The sequence below is a fragment of the Besnoitia besnoiti genome, chromosome III (assembly GCF_002563875.1).
Source record: "Besnoitia besnoiti strain Bb-Ger1 chromosome III, whole genome shotgun sequence".
Classification (NCBI taxonomy): domain Eukaryota; phylum Apicomplexa; class Conoidasida; order Eucoccidiorida; family Sarcocystidae; genus Besnoitia; species Besnoitia besnoiti.
The window spans coordinates 4120823-4134285 of NC_042358.1; the positions used below are offsets into that span (position 1 = coordinate 4120823).

The window sequence follows — 13463 nt, forward strand, 5'->3', positions numbered from 1 at the left end:
GTCTAGAGGACTGCATTGACGGTGCCAAAGAGTGAGGAGACAACGTTGTCAGCGCCCCTAGGCATGCAAGCACTGCAGGGAATAGATGACGACCTAGAGGGTCTCCGCTTCGGTCTCGCTCTCGCCATCCCCATGCATCGCGTCAGAGCGTTCCCCCACCCTCTGTGACTATATGGACGAGTTTGGCGCCCCTGGAATAGTTTATTCTCCTTTGGTGCTCTCTGAACAAGGGAATGCGCTCAAAGCTCCGTTCCGTAGAGTTGCGTGGAGAATGAAACGCGGAATGATGTACATTCCATGGTGATTCGGGCTGCACAACTCCCAATAACCAACGTTTCGTTATGCGAAAGCAAGGCTGGCATCGATGTCCCCTCGCGCGAGACCTTCTTCTGCCACAGCTGTGTCTCTTTCCAAGGGAAACTGCGCACTAGCCCGGATACGACTTTATGCCATGATGCGCCAGGCCCAACAAAACACGTCTCACCCCAACATGCGCACGACGAGGTTGCCACCATCCGCGTTGGAGGACCTTTCAGACCTTGATTCGGAATATATATATATGTAGCCCAATATGAATCTTCCCATTACAGAATGGCACCTGAATCCGTTTCAAATTAGGGGGGCTCTGGCGCTGGACTCTGTTGGCTTACAATCGCCCTCTTGGTGCTAGGAGCCGTCTTGCTTATAGAGTACCGTTATGTCACACGCATTGTATTGTGCAATACCTAAAACAAAACCGTTCCTCGGAGGCAAGGCACGCAGACAATTTTTTTTTAATGGCTTCCTGACTTTGAGCTCATATGGAAACTGTCAGGCATAGAGAGGAAATACTACGTCCATATTTCTTCCTGCGACAAGAAATCCGGCGTTACAACGCCCTTCTGAGCCTAGACCTAGGGACCCTTTGCAATTACAGCGTGTCAGCGCGTGTGGCTTCCCAATATTTGGTCACATGTTATGTACGATTCTCATGTAAAGTACTTTGGATCATCACACTTTACACGGGGAGGCTGCTATCCTCTCGGTGGGTCGCGGGGGGCCCCACCTCGACAAACTCTATTCTCTTTGAAACACCAGGCACTTCCGATCTCTAACGCAGGATTGTGTGGGCAGCAAGTGGTACCCCGCAGTAGAGGGGACGTTTCGGAACAGCGGAGTGTCCATGCCCTGTTGTGTATCCGACTGCCCAACCTGGTAGTGAAATGGGTAGCCGTTGACTGGGATGCCCATACGGCGCCTAGCGTATCAGCGAGGGTTTTCGCGAGCTTTATCCCAGATCTGCATGCAGTGGTTTGCGCCATACTTTCCCGTTTTGTCTACGCGAGGGCCCAGTGGCATTCATTGCTTCTGAACAGTCGGAACACACCCAGGGCTGGTACGTCATTTACCTCAGCGCCTCTGAAATCGATCGTCGTCGGATACTTGACGAGACCGAAGTGCCGCCGCGTCCTCTAGGGCTTCGATGCAAACTTGGTGTCAATGCAAGTATACGTCACAGTGACCTGGTCGCTTAGGGTAACACGCCCATCCGCTCAAGTAAATCGCAGCAATGCTCAAAAGATGGTAAAGTATGCCACACTTCCGAGTGGTAACCGGTTAGTGACGGCGCAGACGAAATTTGCTAAAGAGCGCACCTGCCTCTGCATCCAGATTAACCCGATTTCTGCCAAAGGGTTTCCCTTCAGACAAGTATTTGCTCGTGTTGCGTGAATGCACTGTATGGGATTGTAAGGTGTGTGTCCTCGACACTGGAAGGCGGACGCGAGCGGTGTGCTGATGTCGACAGTTGGAAAACAGACACCGGCTTCTGCGCGTGATAGATGCAGACTTTAGGCCTCGTAATGCAGCATTAGCAATAATACAAACTCGTCTGCATCCAAACGCGCTTGCCATATTGCCCCTGCCCCTCTAATCAGAACCGGACGACTTTGCAACGGAGAACCCATGTATCTCGTCTACCACCAGAGCTTATATACATGCATATTCCTTTCACTGGCAGGCGCTTTTTGAAGTTCAGTGTTATTACTTCATTTTTTCCCCTGGTGCCAGCGCACCCATCCGCCGTCAGTTCTCTCCAGTCAAAAGGAACTGGGCTGACACCTGCACCCCTGAGCGGTGCCGCACACGAAATACAAGGGTGGGGATAACTGCTACTCTTTGAGCTCGTTCAAGACTCGTCTAACGCCTTTTCCTGTTCGTGGCATTTACAATGGACAAAGGTCGGGCAGTGCCCTACGCGGTGGTAGCGGAAGAGGGCTCCAGGGCGTCAGCAGCACCGCACGCATCTCCGGAGAGTAGCGGGGGGGTGCCACCCAGTGCCGGATCCCCAGGTTCATCTGGACATGGAAAAGAAGGAGACGAAGAGACTAGCGCAGGGCCGCAAGCCGCAAGTTTGGTTCATCGTCATATCTTTGGAGCAAAAGGCGATGTAAAAAATGCCGTTCATTACGTCGAACAAGGACTCGTTGCGTATCCAGCAGGGCACCATGTTGTACTGTACTCTACGGAGACGAGGACACAGAAATTCCTTCTCGGCTCTGACGAGTCCACAGGCTGCACGTGTCTGGCTATGAGCATGAATCGGCGGTACGTGAAGTTATGGCGAGGCTTGAACTCCAGTCTCAGGTGGTATTTGCACAGTGGCCATACAACGTCAACGAAAAAGAGAAACGTATCAGGAATGACTCATTAACGGGTCGCGAGGTCCGTCTTCTAACGTTTTCACCTACAGTGAAACTCTCTCGAGTGATGTCACTTTTTGCATGATAGTGGCCAGCAGAAAGCTCAAACAATAGATGCAGCACATGAGTTTTGCGAGTGTCGTAACACTAGGCGGCACGCTACACGAGAATCAACGTCGTAAAGCGCCGCAGGCGTACTTCCCCAACCCGCACGGCCTCAGCACGAACTTGCCTCTAATAGCAGCTTCGCTTTGGGGATGTTATTTATATCAGAACTCGTCACATACGCGTCGGAAACTTGTTTTGCAGGCGGTGTGCTTAGCTGTAATGGCGCCCGCCCTCCGGCGCGAACGCTACTATTTTGCAACTAACCAGTGTCGACTCTTTCGCGGGCTACTAGAAATACTGCCAACAGGACGGTTCCCCATCCTTCCCCGTGGACGTTGCGGCTGACGCTAAATATGTCCCTGCCTCTGTTGTGAGGAAGACGCAAGAAAAGCATGATCTACTACATATCACGGCAACCACTATCCATCATGTCAGGAGTGTTCACCCGCCTGCGACGCGTCCCTCGTGTAGGAAGCATTCCGTTTTTGAGTGCGCTCTCAGGTTTCTGGCGGTGGGCGAGAAGTGCCCGCAAAGGGCACTGGTGACTATTCACGATCTGCTGACGAACAAGAGAAAGAAGTCGCTGGCCTTCGTTGAGTGTGCGTCCACCAGCTTCGTCAGTCTTGCATTTTCATCAGACACAAAATTGCTCCTGGCTCTCGGGGGGCCACCGGATTGGTGCCTCGTCTACTGGGCGTGGGAGAAACCCAAAGTCCTTGCGTCCTACAAGGTGAGTAAACAGCGGTGCCCTCCCCTCCCGCAAGCAAATTTGACAGCACAGCTGCTGACTGACGCCCTCGACGCGGTGCTGCGGATTTAGCGCCCTCACCAAAATATCCTCACATGTCGAAAGATTCGCTCGGCACGCCTGGGAACCATGGAGTCTCCTATCGAGTAGAAAACGCAAAACTAGAGCGGTACGCACTGGGTTGCACTTCCGTATGTCTTTGCAAGTATCACGCCGGTAACACATCCACGCGCGAGAGAAGACGAAACCTGTGTCTCTTTTGACTCGCACACACTTCGGTGCCCGCAGATCAACATCCCTTCCAAAGTTCGCCACTGTGAATGCTCCTTCAACCCCGTAGACGCAAACGTCGTCTGCATGATTGGTGATGGCGTGAGCCGCTTGATGAAGCTCCAAGACGGGAGCTTCCGCCCAGTGCAAAATCATCTCCTAAAACGGGAAGGGCAAGGATACACTTGCCATGCGTGGCTGATGGATGGGAACATCATAGCTGGCACGGAAGCAGGTACGGAAGCAGGCCTGCAGAAGGAAACGGAAGCAGCTATCCAACGCGCATCCGTGACGATCGACTGTGGACAGATATGTGCGTTTCCTGACTGCATGGGTGGGTATTCATAGAGCTGCCGTGTAGCTCGCCTCGCCCCTCAATGAGTACGCAATACGCGCGTCAGACGAGCGCTTGTTGTCCGACTGTAAATCTGTCTGGAAAACTCTCCAAACTTAGATGCATATACGCGCACGCGTGCATCCGTACGTTCATGCCATAAGGCAGAGTTCTTCTGTTGTGGCAACCACAGAGAGTGTCTGGGCTATGTGCGTACGAACACACTGTAGTGCCTCCAAAGGGGGAACGCGTTTGACTGCTTCACGACGCGTCCCACTCCGAACGTTCACATGCGTGGATCCACTCCAATGTGTTCGCGGCGGCAGTTAAGCGCGTGCCTTTAGGGGAGCTTCTTTTATTTGACAACGGAGGGGATTTCAGGGCGTCTCTAACATGTGCGCCGGGCTCCAAGGGCTCCGTTCTCTGCATCATACCCACGAGCAAGGGTTTTATCTGCGGTGGGGAAGACGCGACGCTGCACCTGTATGAAAACGCGGGCGACGAGCAGTACAAGGCAGCGATGGAGCTGAAAGTGGAGCACCAAAATGCAGGTAATTTCCCGTCGACGCTCCGGCCCAACAAACTGGATACTCCCACACTCTGTTCCCGTCAGAATCGTGGACTGTGCACCGAAGATGCGCCGAGAGGCTCACGGTTGGCACAAGATGCTGCCAGAAATTCATGGCGAGTCAAACGCCCGGTACCAACCATTCGGGCTCTCGTACAGGTGCCTTGTGACGGTATCTGTATTGTGTGTATTTCAGGAGCTCGCGTCACGAGTATCACTCTCGCGCCCCACGAAGACTCTCTCTGCGTCTGCCTCTCAAATTCGCAAATCTTCCAGATCTCTACCAAATGCTCAAGGAAGATCGGCGCTGAAGAAAACCAGGGCCTCACCTACCTGCACACGCCCTTCCATATCGGCCCCATACTCGGTACGACGCTCATTTGGCGAGAGGACGACTGCGGTGGTACCGAGGCGATACCAGATTCTCTGTCGAGAAGTGGCGTCCTGTTGCGAGTGTTCGTCTTCCTCTCAGGACTCGATGTCTGCGAGTTGAAACCTCTGATCGTGACTTGCGGCGAAGACAAATCGATCCGAGTGTGGAATTTCCTAGAGAACTCGGTAGAGCTCTGCAAGTTCTACTCCGAGGAAGTCTACAGCGTCGCCTTCCACCCATCCGGCTTCCACATTCTCGCCGGATTTTCTGACAAACTCCGGTCTGCCCACGTCCGCTACAGAAACAAAAAGTTCCACCTAAGTTGACATTCGTCTGACACGCACTCGGACAAGCGTTAGTTTGAACGAGCCACGCCGGTCACCCAGCACCGCTAAGGAATCTTTAGCTTCCCAGTTAACACTGTCCTCAACTAAACGTCACAGAACGGATTTATGTATATCCAAGTACATGCCAGACACCACATGGCACTTGCCTAGAGTCACTGCTCTACTGCCACTGCAGATAACCGCAGTTTTGCATGCGAATACACTTCTGAAGTGTATCTTTTCTGTTGACAGCGAAGAAGTGTGCGTGCCGGAGTACACGGAATGGGCCTCACGCCGTTTTACGAAGTCACTCTTCACAGAGCCGGTCGTCCATGGGTGGGAGTTTCTCGTCAGACAGAAGCCCCCGTAGACATCTGCTAAGGACCAATCAGCGGGCGGGCGGACTACATTCAACGGAAGCAGAGCTCAATATATACCATGCAGATACATCGTCCATTCCACCTATAAAAGCCCCTATAATCACGCATGTAGACGCGCAGAGGTGCCCCAAGGCATACAGACCAGAGAAATCTTCCGCTCACCGTAAGCGCGACTGTGTCCGCCGCTTTGTCTCAGGCTCATGAATCTGCTTCTCGACGAGCTGAGGACGATGAAAGAGTTCCTCATCAAAGGCTGTCGGGAGTGTCGCTTTTCCAACGGCGGCCACCTCTTCGCAGCAGTCCACTCAAATCTGATTCAGGTATACGAAACGTACACGTGTCGCTCGGTGGCGACGCTCAGAGGCCATAACTCGAAAGTTCGTGCGCTCTGCTGGTCTCCGGACGACACCATTCTCGCGTCCACTGGTATGGACGGAGCTGTCTACGAATACTACATCACAAAGGTAAGTGATAAGTCACCGTGACCCCGAGCTTGAATCTTGCTGCCGCTCTTGTACATTCTTCTTCCGCGAACAGTGGAGCCAGACTGCGAGCTGAGCCTGTGAGTATCCAGTGTTTAAGTACGGTTGCGCGACGCATGTAGTGCCCTCCCTCGCCTCAGTCTTCCTTCCCGCACGTTGCGAAAACGAGGTCAAACCATTGTATGCCGCGCGTGACACAACAGAAACAAACTAGAAGCGGGTGTGCTAGACGCACACTCGTTCTGCCCCCTGAGGCACCACATATGAGCCTGCTCACAAACTGGTCCCTCTGAACCAGCAAACCGCTGTTCCAGTGTGCGCCCAACAGAGACCTGCATTGTCAAACGTGGTGCAAAAATCTCTCAGATTCGCAAGCGTATGTGCGTATTCCTGCTCTGTTTTGCCGGCGCCCTCGCGAGTCCGCGTGTTCCTCTGCGCGGTTGCATGCTGTCAGGACGGCGCCCGCATCTCGGACTGGGTACACAAAGGCATAAGCTTCAGCTCGGTTGTCGCGTATCGGGGCGAAGAGGCGCTGAACACACTCTTGGTTGTGGGATCGGACAGTTCGCTGAAGGAGGTCTCAAACTCGCAGCTAGTCAACACCTACGACGCAGGAAGCACCCTCTCTGCGCTCGCGCTCCCCAGAAAGAGGCGGGCGCTCTTCGCTGGAACAGCCGATGCAGACTGCCCAGGGCAGCTGCGCAGCTACGCCTTCCCTCTGACCGGAGAATACCTGCGGTACCATTGCCACGCCGGTGAGTTGCAACCAAGGATTCTACGCGAACAAAACACGCCACTCTTGAGCGGCAGCCAGCCACGCACACCGATACAACGTGGCCTTAACTGCCCACGAGAAGCACTTGGCGTTGACCTGATCTGCGGATACACCAGGGCCCTGCCCCCGGTCGTGCAGGCTCTTCGTTAAAAATACTGGCGAGAGAGGCCGATGTTCAAACCTCAGACAGACGTCATTGCGCTTATATAGCCCTCACACATGTTTCGTCCCACTCTCCCCTGCTGAGACTCAGGTTGACAGACACACATGCCTGAAATCAGAGTGTTTGTCGACAGACATCCATACACACGCGCGTGCGTATGATGTATAGATATCTGCATACACTGTACGTGTAGGCGAGGAAAGTCATCTCATCTTACTCTTACGGTGCGCGTCGCAGTCGCTGCGAGCTGCCTGCGATGCAATTCCTTTTAGGGCGTGTAGCATCTCCGGCGGTACTCGCCTCCGCAGTAACTCTGAAGAGCCGCATAGAAACCTACGTCGGACTGCTGTGGACGCATTTTCCGTCCCCCTCGCGCGCGGTCTAAAGGTGCCCTCTCCTTCGCTCGCTTTCACGTCATAAACTCATGTTCTGAAAACTGTATAGACCCTAACCTGGAGCAGGAAGACGTCACTCACTGGTAGACTGCCTCCTCTGAACGGCGAGCTCGTTTGTTCCGCGCGTTTTGGCGTCTGCGCTCAGCGCCTGTTCAACGCATCTGTGTGTCGAAGGACGAGAGTCTGGTGATTTCCTGCGGCGCGGACGGGACGCTGTGCATCTGCGGAATCGTGGAGAAAGAAAAACTCGACGAGGAAGACGAGCTGGTGACAGCCGACTACGCCGACGAAGTCCTCGTGACGCGCACGCAGGTCCGCGAACGCAAGGCGCAGATGACAGAGCTGGAGCGGCAAGTCGAAGACCTGACGAATCAGATGGACTTCCAACTTCGCAATCGCGAGACGCAACACAAGGAGCAACTGCTGCAGCTCGAAGAACGCTACAACCACGAACTCGAGCTCGAACGGTGAGAAGAGCCCAGCGGGGCGAGTCCGCCAGGGCGGCAACTCAAAACTTACAAGAACGAATAAAGCATCCAAAGGGCGAGAATCCGAGGGCGTAGCTGTTGCCCTTCCCACTGGCAGATTGGCTGGCATCGAGAAAATGCCTGCGGGGGTGAGGTTTTCCCTACTGGAAGTCCGCGGCATTCGTGCACGCTGTCAAACCGATCTCTTACCGAAGGATTTCGTTTCGACTCGAGGCCTGCCCGCTTGTGTGGTGGGAGGCGTTCTGTGCTGAGGCCTCTTGAGGAGATTCGCCAACTCGAAAATGCTATATCAGCGAAGGTGGTCTATATGTGTCTTCAATCGCAAAAACAGAAAGATCTCAATAGGCGCAGTTGTGGAACGTGACTCGCTCAGGTGCCTCGCACGCACTGAATGACCCCTTTCCCTCCCTCTACTGGAGGCTGACGCGCCGCAAAATCTCGCTACGGAGTCAAAACAAAGTAGTGGATAGCGAGCCAGAGGCTGAGCAACCTATATTACTGGGATTGGGTCTAGGTCTGGCGTCGACTCCCGACGTGCTGCAGGAACAAATACGATCTTTTGCGCGAAGAGAAGCAGGAGCAGGAACAGGAGTTCATTGAGCAAGAGCGAGCCCGGGAGGAGAAGCACGCCGCAAGGATTCAGCAGATGGAGACGAACTTCCAAAACAAAATGACGATTGAAGTGGCGCGATACCACAGAGCACTGAGCGAGCGAGAGCGCGACAATGCGGAGTGGGAAACGCGCTTGAAGCAAGTCACCGACGAGTTCTCCGCCAAATTCACGCGTACGTCGTCTGTATTTCTGCTTTCTTCTTTTTTGCTAGGCATTTTTCCGTGAAGCACTCGAACCGAACTTTGCTACAAAGGCCTCGACATGTCGTTTACCAAAGAAGCCGTAAAACGGTATCTCGTTAGTAGTCCAGCTGCACACACAAGTATATGGGTGGTTCCACATGCAGCTACGCCGTGTACATAGAGCCTCCGACAAGCATACTTGAGGGAGAGGCCTCGCGAAAGTGCCTGCAGGAGCAAGTCAGTTTCGAAACTCGGGCTGAGTTCTCACGCGTCGTTCTAATGTAGCCACAACCTGGCGAGGATACTCAAGAGACACGGCGACGGGCCGCAATCGCCTCAGGGATTTCCCCGACGAGTCTTCCTTCTTTTGCTTTGAACCACGAGCAAGCGTGGCTGGGAAGTGCATGCGAGACCCGCGAGAGAGACAGTGACTCATTCAGCGGCCTTTCAGCATTCCTCGCCGATTCTGGACGTTTAGCGAAAGCTCAGCCTAGTCAGCCTGCGGTGACGTCCCCGGCGCAATCACTCACTGGCTCGCTTGTTTACCCGTGAAACGATCCACATCGAGACCCCCTTACGTGGCTTCTCGCCTCCTAGGCTGCTAGTGACAATTCTTCGCAAGAGAGGAGAGCACTGTCGGCGCAGTGGGCACTATTTGATTCTTGGAAGTGTGGGCTGCTGTCGGAATGCTTGCGGCCTCCCGTCGCTGAAGCGTTAGTTGCTCTCCGTTCCTTCTTGCTTCATCAGAAATGACGACAGATTTCGAGGCCTCCAAGAAGGCCTCGCGCGACGAGCTCGCCACCCTGCAGCAGCAGAAGGATCTCGCGTTCAAAACGCACCAAGAGCTCCTCAGACAAATCGAAGAAGACGCTGACCGGTTAGGGCGTTTGGATACTCTCTCCGAAGTTCTGCGCTCCACCTGGCGAGAAACGTGTGCGCATTCCAGCAGAAACCGTGGACCAGATGCTCGCGGGCGCCTAGCGACATTATCGTTCACACCCCACAGGCGTGAGGCATCTCCGAATCTGTGGAATATATATATATATATATATATAAGCCTCTTTCTCTTTATATCTATGTGTATAGATATGTGTGAGGAGCAGGTGGTGTTAGGTTCGAGTCTGTGGCTGGCTGGCCGCGTGCTTGCTTTCGCTCCTCGGTGTCGGGCCTCAAAGGCAGTTTTGAAGCTCATTCCTCTCTCTCTGTGGGGTGTTTTGGGAAACTGTTCAGCGAAATTGAAGAGCTGAAGGAAACGTACGAGGAAAAACTCGCTCACGAGAACTCTGAGAAAGTCCGGCTGCGCGGGCAAACCGGCATCCATCGGAAGAGGCACGAAGATTTAAAGGAACAAGTGGAGCTCCTCAAAGAGGAGCTGAAGCACAAAGAAGAAATAGCTCAGCGATACCGAGCGGTAAGTTAACCGAAACACAGTCAGACACCGACGTGCCCAAGCATGTTTCGTCTTTCCACTTTTTTCCACAGATAGTCGCCAGGGCCCACGACGCGCAGACGAAGGAGTACAGAAAGCACCCTTATTTCGTTCGAGGGCCGAAGACTCTGAAGACGCGCTGGCGTCTCTCGCTTCAAGTAGACGCGAAGCGAGGAGCGGAAGGAAGCCGCTTCACCACGCGTTGCCGCCGCGCATGTGCACACGACGCCAGCCGCGACGATGATCTGCAGCGCACAAAAAGCTCCGAATTTTTTGTGGACTCATACTCCCATCGCTAACGAGCTCAATCGTAGCGGCGCGCGGGCCGCCGTCCGCCAAACATTTTACGTTTATTAGCAGAGGGCGCGTGTCTTTGGGTGACTACTCAGGACATCGACAAGCTACTGACCGACAGGGAGATCGTTTTGAAGGAAGTCCAGGAGCGCGACAGGACGATTGGCGACAAGGAGCAGCGCGTGTACGAGCTGAAGAAGCAGAATCAGGAGCTTGAGAAGTTCAAGTTTGTGCTGAGTCACAAGATTCGCGAGCTGAAAGCCACGATCGACCCGAAGGACAGAACGATTGCGGATATGCAGAGGCAGATCCAAGCGATGGACGCGGAGCTCGTCGACTACCACCGACAGAACAAACTCTCGACTCTAGAGCTGGGTCAGCTCAAGTTGAAGCAGCGCGCGCTTCAGGATGAGATCGTCGATCGCCGGCAGCAGCTGGCGATCGCTGAACACCAAATGAAGCGAATGAAAAACGACTTGTACGAGTGCGTGCAGCACATCCAAGATCCGAAGCAGCTGAAGGAGTCCATCACGTTTCTCTACCAAAAGTACATCACGAATGAAGTGTCGAAGGCCGACGTCGACTTTGACATCTTGAAAGAGCAGAATCGCCAGCGGGACTACTTGGAGAAGTCTGTCGAGTCTCTCAAGCGCCGCCTAGCCAAAGACTCCGAAGTGCACAGACAGGACAACATCAAAATCATGCAAGAAAACGCCTCGCTGATCTGCGAAATCAACGACCTGCGACGCGAGGTCAACCTGCTACGGCTAGAGCGACAAGAGGCGCGAGTCCACGGGGTTTCTCGAAACGGCGCAAAATTCACACAAAAAGTGAACGATGGCGCCGACTCGAGTGAATCTACAGCGGCGCAACCTCCCGCTGAGGAACTGCAGAAAACGATCGAGCTGCAGGAGAGGCAAATCGCTGCACTCACGTCGCAGAATGAGGCCCTCCAACAGAAGCTCCATCAGCAACAAAATCACCACGCGCTCGGAAAGGCGCACACAAATCTGCGCAGAGCATCGAGAGTGGAGAAAAAATGCTTCCCAGAAAGCAGCTGGACGCCAAAGCGAATGCCCGAGTCCGCCCGCACGAATCCGCAGAACGCTCTCGCAGCGAAGGCGGCGTCAAACACTGGCAATTCGCGAAAAGTACCTGCGGCGAAGAGGAGACTCTCCTCTCCTGCAAAGCGACTTTCTGCAGCTGCAGCAGACTCAGCGGGTGCGGACTCGCACGAGCGAAGACACTCGACAAACTCAGAAGGGAGTGAGCAGACGGTGGCGGGGGCACATAGCGAGACTGTAGACGCGACTTCCCCCCTTCCGCTTCGAGACGACAAAGTCAACGAAGCAGGCGATGGAGCAAGCCCTGAGGGGGGAGAAAAACAGACGGAAGTCGGCGGAGATGAACCACACGAAGCCCCGCCCGCGCTGGAGGAAGGAGAGAAAGACAAAGGGGAAGACAAACGTGACGAAAGGAATGACCTCGAAGGGGGTTTGCAGGGGTCCGGGGCTTCAGCCCAGGAAGCGTCGCATGGACTCCCAGCCGGTGACGCAAATGAAAAACCAACAACGCACGAAGCAAACGAGCTTGGCGGCGACGGCCGCGCCAGTGAGGATGCGCGAGAAGGTGCCAACAGCCCCGAGAGGGAGGAAGCTTCCTGAAACACTAGCAAAGCAGTCTCCAGCGTGGCATGCGCGGAAGCACGCCCACAAGCACAAAGTGATGGGCACGTGACAGAAGACAAACTGTCCTGTTGCGATCTGCCTGTTTTGTTTCCTCTCCGTGAGTTTTCTTCTGCCTCGGTAGAAACGGGGAGACGCCTGCATCCGGCTGTCGCTCTCCATTGCCTTTCTCCACTCTGGCATCGATGTGCGCCTGTCCCTGCCATTTGCCGATTGAAGGCCTCGCATCTGGAGCCCCCTCACGCTGTGCGTAGGAGTTTGTCTTATTTTCCGCTCTAGGATTTTCTCTATTCTCGGCAACTGTGACGAGAGCGAGCTTCCGGTGACCTCTCAAGCGATGCATTCGCGAGCGCCGCTTACAAACCGGATGCCAATTTTCTGCTTTTCTTGCCCGCGACGTCGGCCGCGGAGAGGCATGCATTCTCTCTTCCGCGTCTAAAGCTTCCAACCCCACGGCTCTGTCTTAGCCGTAGCACATCCGTCTCGATGGGATATAGTTACACTGAGTCTATGCAACTGTAGATTAACACAATTATCTTTCTACATACGCGGAGCTTATTTAATTTTCGGTCGGATGTGCGCCCGACGCACGAACCGGCACACGGCTAGCACTGAATAAGGATACACAGAGACACGGATATGCATATTTCTTTCCCCAAGCTGCAGATGTAGCTCCACGTCAATCGTAGCGTCTGCAACTTATTTTTGTGACTTCGGCGATCTTTTCAGTGAATGGTACTGTCAACACCCCCTCAGGGAGGAAACTGCATCGCTTCGATGTTCCCTGGCATCTCATCTCAGCGAGCAACGCTTCACTGGGATGACTTAAAGGAAAAATTTTTCGGAGAAAAGAAGAAAACGAGCACGGGGGATACGTGTCCACACCGTGGAGGAACTTGTGTACGTACACGCCTGCAGCACGTTGCAGACGAGCAGAAAAAGTGTTGGAACGCAGAAAAGAGACAACCGCCTCCGATCGATCGCATACAGTGTCGTTTATTTCGCGATGAACAGATAGATACAAGGAAAAACAAACAAGAAACAGAGAGTAGAATGCTGCACCTCCCGGTGCAGACGTGCCCTCCGAACGTATAGAGACACTCGAGCAAGCGCATGCGGCCGAGTTTTATTTCGTCTTGCAAACGAGGCACTGCGCGACAGTTTTCTTG

At 54.0% G+C, this 13463-nt stretch overlaps 1 protein-coding gene across 1 annotated transcript; it reads left to right on the forward strand.

The window, feature by feature from the left end:
* Positions 1 to 2209: 2209 nt before the first annotated feature.
* BESB_048480 (WD domain, G-beta repeat-containing protein) lies at positions 2210 to 12273 on the forward strand (the record flags this gene model as incomplete). Its single annotated transcript, XM_029363299.1, has 13 exons — positions 2210 to 2586; positions 3291 to 3519; positions 3826 to 4042; positions 4486 to 4692; positions 4906 to 5076; positions 5182 to 5362; positions 5985 to 6252; positions 6725 to 7025; positions 7749 to 8070; positions 8635 to 8876; positions 9634 to 9763; positions 10117 to 10297; positions 10705 to 12273. 13 exons carry the CDS (start codon positions 2210 to 2212, stop codon positions 12271 to 12273), a joined length of 4395 nt encoding a protein of 1464 aa, XP_029220665.1.
* Between the last annotated feature and the right edge of the window lie 1190 nt (positions 12274 to 13463).